At 41.1% G+C, this 9379-nt stretch overlaps 1 protein-coding gene across 1 annotated transcript; it reads right to left on the bottom strand.

The window, feature by feature from the left end:
- Positions 1-658: 658 nt before the first annotated feature.
- LOC133038327 (uncharacterized) lies at positions 659-2073 on the bottom strand. The gene is made up of 2 exons (XM_061116443.1): positions 964-2073; positions 659-891 (listed from the first exon to the last, which is right to left on the bottom strand). The coding sequence occupies exons 1-2, from the start codon at positions 1340-1342 to the stop codon at positions 659-661; spliced, it is 612 nt and encodes a 203-aa protein (XP_060972426.1). The 5' UTR covers positions 1343-2073.
- Between the last annotated feature and the right edge of the window lie 7306 nt (positions 2074-9379).

Here is a 9379-nt window from a genome sequence, read left to right as displayed (position 1 = left end):
TCTAAGTACAGAAGTGCGAGTACCCGTGTACCGCATATATAAAAAAAAAGAGTAAGAGTGAAATTAAACAACAACATAAGATAGAAAATAATCAAACGCCTGGAGCAACGGGAGTAGTCTCATCAAGAGCAGCCTCGTCTGCAATCTTGCTCACGACTTCATTCTCGACCTCTTCAGCCTGTACTCCCTCGGTTTCATCCAGAAGGTTACCTTGAGTCTGGGTAGGAGACATCGCGCGAAAGGATTCAGCCATTTCAGCAGCTTCAGCTCCAAGCAGCGAGAAGTCGAAGTCAGGGACCTTGGAAAGAGTAGTGTAAATGTAGTCAGACACAGCCTGATCGCACTGTTTCTTCCCACTCTCTTTCTCAGCCTCCAAGTCGCGAGCCATCTCAACGATCGTGTCCTGCGACTTCTTGAGCTCGAGTTCCACCTGTTCTTTTGCCTTGTTGACTTCCTCGAGCTCCTTCTCCTTGGCCTTGTTAAGCTCCTCCATCCTCGCCACCTCCTGCTTCAGCTTCTTTATGTTCTCTTGAAAATGGACGTTCTGCCTCTTCAGCGAATCAGTTTCCTTTGAAGGAGTAGCCGCGGCTTTCATGAACAAAGCCATGGATTGCACGGCCAGTTCAGTAGAACGAGAAGCAAGATCCTTGTAAGGAATCTAAGCCAGTAATTTTTCCTGCATGGTCAGAAAATCGCGAGCACGAACAGGAGAGTCGATGACGACTTTCTTCCCCTTGTCCTGAGTAGTCTTAGCCAACTTCTTGGAGGAATCTGCAGCAAGCGAAGTCATCGCATCACTCTTCCTCTTCTGGGCAACGACCGGCGAAGTCGCCGGTGTTCCACCCTTTTGCTTGATCTTCAGGACAGGGGCAGACTTCAAGAAAGTCATGTCTACAAACACAAGGAACAGATAAGTAAAAATCACAATCCTACCCGTCAATTTATAGCAAAAGGACGAGTTACCTGAAGTTTGTCGAGGAGTTTGCTTAGAAAGACGTTTATCTATCCGCTCCTGCTGTTTCTCAGATGGTTCTTTATATACTGGCTCCCGTTGAAGACTCGCGTTCTCAGGGATCAGTTTGTGTTCTCGCAATTTGGCAGTCGTACACAGTAATCGCCAGTCGCGATCTTGTACCGGAAGACTCCCAAGAATTTCAGCTACCCCCTTCTTATTCGCGTCAAGCGTTGGTCGAGCTGGTCTATCTGCGATGACAACAAAAAAAAAACGAGTTAGCAAAAGATCTCGAAAAACAAAGTAACAGATTTTATCTAAGTCAACAAATATGCGACATACTGGGTCTGCGATTAAAGTCGGTCCTGATCCCAGGAACCTTAAAAACATAAAACCATTTCGACTTCCAGTCGCCCATGTTCGAGACCATCCCCTCAACACCGTTTATTTCAGAAGTCGCCCATTTACTAAAGCAAAAGAAGCCATTATGAAGACCCACGCTCTTTATGTCATAGAAGTAACTAAACTCCTCTACTGACGGAGCCCTATGGGCGTACTCCATGTACATCGCATAGAATGCTAGAACAGTGCGATAACTGTTGGGTGTTAGCTGAAAAGGCGATACGTCATAACGTCTGAGAATGGCTGCGACGAAAGGATGAAACGGGACCGATACACCACATCGAAGAATGGGTATTGAGATGACCACGTCCTCTGTAGGGATGATCGCAGGGTTGGTGAACGGAAGATGCGCTCTCTGAGAGGGTTTGGGACTTTGAAACGCGAGTCGCAACAAATTCAACCTCACGAAGGTAGTGAAGTCAGATTTGACAACTCTCGAGACTAGGTCTTCGCATGAGAAAGGTTCGTTCAATTGGGAGTCGTCGACCGAGTCCGTCCCACTCCCTTCCGCTTCCTCTTCTTCCTCACCTGATTCGCGGACCGGAGTAGTCCATTCCTCCTCCACCTCCTCGACCTCGATGTCGGGAGCGTGTCTCGTATGGATGAGGTAGTCGCGTGCTGACACTGTGGATTCGCTATCTCGGATATCGATTGTCCCAGGTTCAGCGAGCTCCTGTACCATCCTCTCGATGTCTACAGAAGACATCGGACCTAACTCTATCTCCGCAGCCTCCATTTCGGAGATGTCCGTAGGAAGAAAACTGTCTCTCTCTTGTGACGACTCCCCGTCAAAAGCGCGACCTCCTGAGCCGAGCTGCTGGCTGTCCGATAGATCGCTCATCTGAAAGATAGAAGATCTTTTCAGCGTGATGGATGTGTGAAAAAATAAAGGTAAGTGATCTCACCCGCAGTAGAGTATAAAAGTCGCATTCGACAAGAAAGTCAGGCTCCATGCGAACACTGACCCTCTTGTCAGCATGCGAGAAGAAATGTAACTATCTTTGGGCGAGTAATTCACGCATCCTTGGTTGTGCGGTATACCTCCAGAAACGGCTGGGCGTATCGCAGTGACTCAAGAAGTATGCATTTTCAAGCATAACCCTGAAGTTACTGCGAGACACCCACCGTTTCGAGACAACCTACCAACCAAAGAGTACGATCATTCGAGTATTAACGCACGTCAACAAATGGCTGGGTGTATCTCAGTATCTCAAGGGACATATATTCGCATATATAGCCATTAGAATACTGTGACACACCCACCATTTGGAATGGCAATTAATGCTCTCACCACTCAGCCCGCGACATGTAAAGATTCTAAAAAGTCTAGTCAACAGTTAAAGCGGAAATAAGTCTTGGAAATATGCGATTATTCAAGCTGTTCAACCGAATACCCGCGAACATTCAAATTGTTCATCCGAATGTCCGCGAGCATTCGAGACGTGAATCAGTGCCTATGAATTGTATACGGTTATGTCAGTTTACAGGTCCTACACTATGAATGTTACCCAGTTTCATGGACCCAGAACACATAAATACCCACTAGCATACACTCCTAAAAGTTTTCAAAAAACATCCAAATCCAGAAAACAAAGCACATTTTCTCCAAAAACAGAAAGCGAAAATGCAGTGATTTAGAAGCTAACCTTTAGTTTTGATTCCTGCGGTTATTCTCGATCACTTCTGAGAATGGAAATGTTGTGGAAAGTGGCAGAAAATCTGGGAGTGGATTTTGTCTGAAGAGTATGCACTGGAGGGAAGTTAAGAAAAGAGGGAAAAATGGGAAATTTGATTCGTATCAAAGCATTTAAATACCCATATCCCTTATTAATTGGGATCGTGACACGTGGCAGTCAGAATGCCTAAGGTCGTCCAATCTAACGGCCAATTATGGCCACGCCTACACGAAAACCGAAGGGTTTTGTGACGTGGCATCCTAGAGATAATGAAAATTAATCATTACAGCCATCATTTTTCGAAACCCTCGATGGGACAACCAAAAGGTCACCTCCTCGTGACAACCTTTCACCTGTCTCTCGAGCAATAGTTTCCCTCAGTGACCGCTCTAGTCACGTCGCGAAACTAGGGGCATGTGTTATAGTGAGATTTCTCTCACCTAGAAACTCGAGACCAGACTCCTCTTTAAAAGGACACGTGTATTCAGATTCCCAATGAAAGCTGAAATGTCCGTGAGAGACTTCTCGAAGTTTAGACCTCGCCCAGGATAAAACCAGCGAGATATTGCGGGTGCGACCTAATTCACACCGCATGACCATAATCCTCATTATGCAGGGTAAACCCAACTCGCATATGTCAGAACATGTGCGAGTGCCTCCCTCTATACCTCCGCGACGAGTATGGAGACCGATGTCCTATGAGGTAGTTTTTGGTCCCAGCGACCCAGCAGCCCTAACAGACCAATATAAGTTCGCATGTCCAGATGTTACCAGCTTCAACATGCGACGTCTACAACGGGCGATTACTTAAGGACGCAGACGTTCCAAACGTATGTGCGATCCTACGAGCTCAACAGACGGAACATGAACGGTCAACTCGCAGATGCGAAAGACGCATACGTTGATGAATTCAGTAACTGTCATACATTTATTAATGTTAACGTTGTTTGAGTTTAGTCATTGCAATTCAATGTGTAAATAATGGATTAACAATAAATGTGATCCTCATGTAACCGATTGGGCACCTGCTTTGTATATAAAGGGGTGATCCACCGTGAAAATGGACCTACGAATCCCTTGCTACAGTGGACTAGCGAACGAAATCCGGCGAACCACTATAATTCACCGTCTCATTTATTTTTCCAGCTTTGTTGTTTACTCTTGCATTCCCATTCGAGTACTCGCCATTCTAGGTTGAATACTCGCATTTGTCATCTCTCAAATTATCCTCTCTTTTTCCAGTTAAATTGTACTTTTTGGTGTTGCGAAATATCAGTAACAACAGTAATAGCCTAATTCTCGTTATTTGTATTAACTCAAGAACAAGGAGAAAGATTCCTTTTTCTTATAGCTCTTACAACAGTATCTCTGAATATGAATTCTTAGATAATATCTCTCTACTAGAATGTTTTCGACCCTTTGCCTAGTGAATATGCATCACTATTTATAAGGCTATGAGCTTGAAGAAGAAGTATTTCCCTTCTTGTTACAATGGATATAAGCAGAAAGACTACATAATAAATACAGAATACACTGATCGTGGGATTTCGACAGCTTGCCATATCTCTGCAATCTGATTCCCAAGTTATAGGGATTTCTTTGATGACTCACGATGCAAAAGCTAAATTTGCTAAGAGTTGGTCGCTCTGTGCGGATTGCTGATCGCTTTGCTTCAGGCATGGATATGAGGCATCCTGTTGGGACTATATTCTCCGAGCAGATACTCAAAATCGGTTCCACGCGTCACCATCATGTGATGCCACGTTAGAGTGCAAAAATTGGGATAACATTTGCCCCCCAAGTCTGTACGGGACTTTCGAAGTTGCATGTAGACTTCATCCGAGATGCTTCTCCATTTGAATGGGTGACACGTGTTAAGCGCGTCTGTTCGCGACTCAATGTGAGGCTGACTGGGGGTCCCTTCAGTCTTCTGCTAATAAATGCTCTGACAATTAATATTTTGAAATATGATTTTCTCTCACCACGGTTGACGGTGGCACTAGATTATTTTTAATTTCCCATATACGCTTTTAAGGGGGAACTGAGGCATCTAAGGTTTTTTTTTTAAAAAAATGATTACACAAAATCATTTTCACCATCCTTCTTTGCTAAGTATGTTCAGAGCGAAAAGAGAGGTTTTTGGCTTCAAGCTTGCTGAAGTGCCTTCATCGACACTGCTCGTGTGGTATGACATTATCTGAATCCAGACATCTTATTCTTGAGTAAGTTCTTGATTTCCTTTATGTTTACTTTGCATGTTTACTTTTTGAATGCACCTTCGACTTTGCTGTAGAAGATATGTAGGAAACCCTAAGTTTACAAACCATGCAATTTTCCTTTGTCATGGGTTCATGGATTTTCACAGTCCATAATGTTTGCTTTCTGAATTGCATAATGCCTATCTTTCATCTTGCTTATTCTAAGCTTCACGAAATTTTTTTGCCGAACTCGAGGAAAATTTCAACTTCCTGAGTTTTGACTTTTCGCTGAACATTCTTATTCTTTAATCTGTTGAGTACTCCTGGTCGGCATATTTGCTTATTTTAAAGTTCGATATTCCGACCGAACACTCATCTTGTCTGTTGTCTTTTGTAGATGAACCCAGGTGAGTTTTAGGATAGTGAACATCAAATCGACCAGGACTTGCTTCAACTCTTGCACGAGGACCATCCTCATCTCTGTTCTAGCCTACCTTCTTCCAGTGAAAGACATTCACCCTTAAATCTTTCGCCCAACCATAGAATGATGGCTCGAACCAAAAAGAGAACGCGCATGGCTGATGCATCTGACCCTAAAGTGGCTCGGCACGCCACTTTGCTTAGCGCCGAACAAGATCCAACCGTCCAGGAGGGGGATCGTGAATGGGAGGCTGAGGTCTAGGAAATTGAAGAGCATGACGATGTCCGTCCTAGCGGTCCCTCTGAGGCAGAGGAAGAGGTTGCACCCCCAAACTATGGAGGATACAATGAGGCTAGGGAGCCAGTCGATGATGATGATGACGTCCTAGTTGAGGGCGTAGACAACGTTAGTGAGGAACTTACCGATGCGGTTCCTCATAGAAGGCAAGGTACCTTGGGTGCCAGGTGGGTGAGCCCTATATCCAAGGTTACTGAGCCGTGCCTGCAGGCTGTCGCCCAGGATGGCTAGCTGGGCGAGTTGGACTGTTACATTCCCGCTCATAATAACCGAGACAGAAACCCTGAAAGGGGGATGTGCGCCTGGTCAGGTGCTCATGCCTAGCAAGGGGCATTGTTGCGTTTGCACTCGTACTTCAAAAATATGGCGGACTTCTTTCGCCTATGTCCGACCTGTTGGAAATATATTACCAGGATCTAGATTTAATACCAAGTATGTTTCATTAACATCCTAATATGAATTCTAAAATAATGAAATAAACACATAAGAGTTTAAGAAAACCTTACATTGGGTGCAGCGGAATATTATGATTCCTTCCATTCAGATCTCTAGCCCTTGATTCCTTTCTGTAGAAGAGCATTATCAAGATCTGAATCTGGATCTCCTTCTCTCCTTCTTTGATGCTGATTTTCCATAGTCTTACATACTATGATTGAGGTACCACTTGATGTGTGTGGGCACTACTCTATCACTCAAGGGAATTTCGAAAGTTTAGAGAGGAAAAGAGAGAGAGGGGCGGCATGGCTTTTCTCTAAAGGAAACAATGTGAAAAGTCATGAGTTTCCTGAAGCCAATACTTTCTATTTATAGAATGCCCTCTAGGTTTAGGTTAGAATTGTATGGCATTAAAATAATGAAAAAATAAAATGGTAAAAGCCTATGCATAGTGGGTGGCCTAGATAAGGAAATTGGGCCTCACTTTGCAACTTTCCCATTTTGTTATTTCACATTCCCATTTTCTAAAAAATGCCAATTTTTCAATTTAACAATTTTAATGCCAATTCTAATTATTTAATAACTTAAAAAAAATTATTAAATAATATTGCCATTTAATATATTTATTAATTTAGACATGTAGAGTCTCTTAATTAATAAATAAACCTAGAATCTCTTTTCTTTACAATTTCGCCCTTGCTTAGTGAACATTCATAAAGTAGACATAGTCTAACTTTAGAATTATAATTGATTAATAAAAATCAATTAACTGAGTCTTACAAGCAGTATGGTCTCAATTAGTATGGGGACCATGGGTCTATATAACCGAGCTTCCAATATGTCGAACTGAATTTACCAAGTAAATTCCCTAACTTATTAATTCCTTATTGAATCCACACTTAGAACTTGGAATTGCACTCTCAGTCATTAGCTATCTCTGTTTAGCCAAGCTCGATGGATATCCTAATGTGATCAATGACCCTCTAATAGATGATCTACATTGAAAAGGCACTAAGTTACCGTTACACCTTCAATGTATTTTATCATTAAAACACTTAGCTCCGTATAAATGATATTTCAGCGAAGTGAAATGAGATCTCCACCATTTAATAGTTTAGCCAAGCTCGAAGGATATCATCGTTTCACTTCTAAATTTCTATAGAAGTTATAGATTCCATATTTATGGTAGCGCTCCCACTCAATTATACTATCATGTTCCCAAAATATACGTATCACCCTGATCCAAAAGTAGGCTTAACTAACAAATCAAAGAACATGTATAGTACTCTTGAGATCGAACCTAACCATGTCAGGATTAAGATAATTTGATCTAGGATCAACAGGTGATATTGAATTGAATAGTTATTACTGTAAATTTTAATATATCTAATCAAAGTTCAATATCGGTCCCTTCCGATGTATACTCCATACATCCGATACTGGTAAACTTTGCCAATATCCTGGAAAGAACATAACACTTTTCCAAGGTGTAAGAATACCTATCGCTGATTATACCATGTCAGTCTAAATCCAGTGCACTGACAAATCAGGGAATAAACTTTCGAACATATAATTAAGATTATATTCCACTGTGCTGACAACACTATAATCATAAACAAATTCATATGTTCTGGACTTAAATAGAATTCATACATTATATATATAATCATGAAATAAATCATGTGAACCATGCAACATAAAAGGTTATTTCTGATCTTTATTAATAAGTAAATCTGATTATATTGAAATGGGTTTTATTTTGGGCACAAAACCCAACAAACTCCCACTTGCACTAATATAAAACAAAATATGCATTTCAAATAATCATTAACACCTTGATATATAAATCGAGTGTAGTAGTAGTAAACTCCTCGTAATAGGATCTGACAGGTTGAATTAACAACAACCTTTTCTCCACCATTACTTTCCCTTAATCACAAAATTCTTGATATTGTGAAATTCCTCTCTATATGTCTACTCTATTGGGATACTGGATTCTATACCTTTCGCAACTACTTTTGGTTATTCAGGAAATAAGTACCTTTCTTGCAACTTTAACATTCAGTCTCTCTCTGGTAGACATAGAGACTTCAGATAGGTTTGTACACTTCTCCAAAATCACTACTCCACCCCCAGAGTAATCACCATTTTATCAGTAGACTTTCTAGCACAAAGGCAAGTCTCGAAATCTGATGTGGTGTAGTCAAAGAGTTTTAAACACACCCTTATTGACTAACATATAGTTCCTCTCCTTAATCTTAAGATTTACTTGATTATCTTCCAATGTTCTTCTCCTGGATTAATCTGATACCTACTCATTACTCCCACTCAACAGCAGGTGTCTGGTTTAAGGCCTACTAAAGCATACCTCAGACCTCTCACTGTTGATTTCTGAAATTCTTTCATGGCTTTATCTTTTTTGGAATAGTTGAGTCTTTTCCTTAGATAAATAAAATCTATGCATAGAAGTTGTGAAGCTTCTATAGATTGTCGTTAAAAGCAAAATGCTTCACCATCTTACTAAAGTAAGTTGCTTGCACTAGAGTAAGTAATTAAGCAGGTATACCATGAGCCATAGGTTTAGATAAACTCAAATCTATAATACTAGGAACAGGAAGTTTTGCTAAGTCCATTGAATAAACTTATTAACGAAAATTTCCTTTTATATCTTTGTAATAGAAAACTTTAGGTTACTCCATGTGAATAGATTAAACCATAGTTCTCTTGGCTTTCTTCTTAGTTACTTATCTTCACAATCCATTACTTGTTTAAACTGACAATGGATTTTAATCACTAGTGTCTTCCAAGTCACAATAAGGTGGATTCCTAGAAACCCTCCCACTACGACAAGGTACTGTGAATTATGTCTAAGAAAACTAAATGGTATTAACCTCTTCGGTTGCGTTCAGACAACAAAGGCAGTGGGATCACCTTGTAACGAATAAGATGATAGAACATTTATGGAATCAAAAAAAAATATCTCCTTTATTTACTACTT

The sequence above is a fragment of the Cannabis sativa genome, chromosome 5, assembly GCF_029168945.1.
Source record: "Cannabis sativa cultivar Pink pepper isolate KNU-18-1 chromosome 5, ASM2916894v1, whole genome shotgun sequence".
NCBI lineage: Eukaryota > Viridiplantae > Streptophyta > Magnoliopsida > Rosales > Cannabaceae > Cannabis > Cannabis sativa.
Note: the sequence above shows the minus strand (reverse complement) of the source record. Positions and strands in the feature narration are given on the sequence as shown.

Bases quoted from the DNA above. Each gene is read 5' to 3' on its own strand.
- LOC133038327 (XM_061116443.1), bottom strand. From the start codon at position 1,342: ATGTTTTTAAGGTTCCTGGGATCAGGACCGACTTTAATCGCAGACCCA. The intron at 892-963 runs GTAACTCGTCCT...TTGTGTTTGTAG, and splicing joins AACTCCTCGACAAACTTCAG to ACATGACTTTCTTGAAGTCT.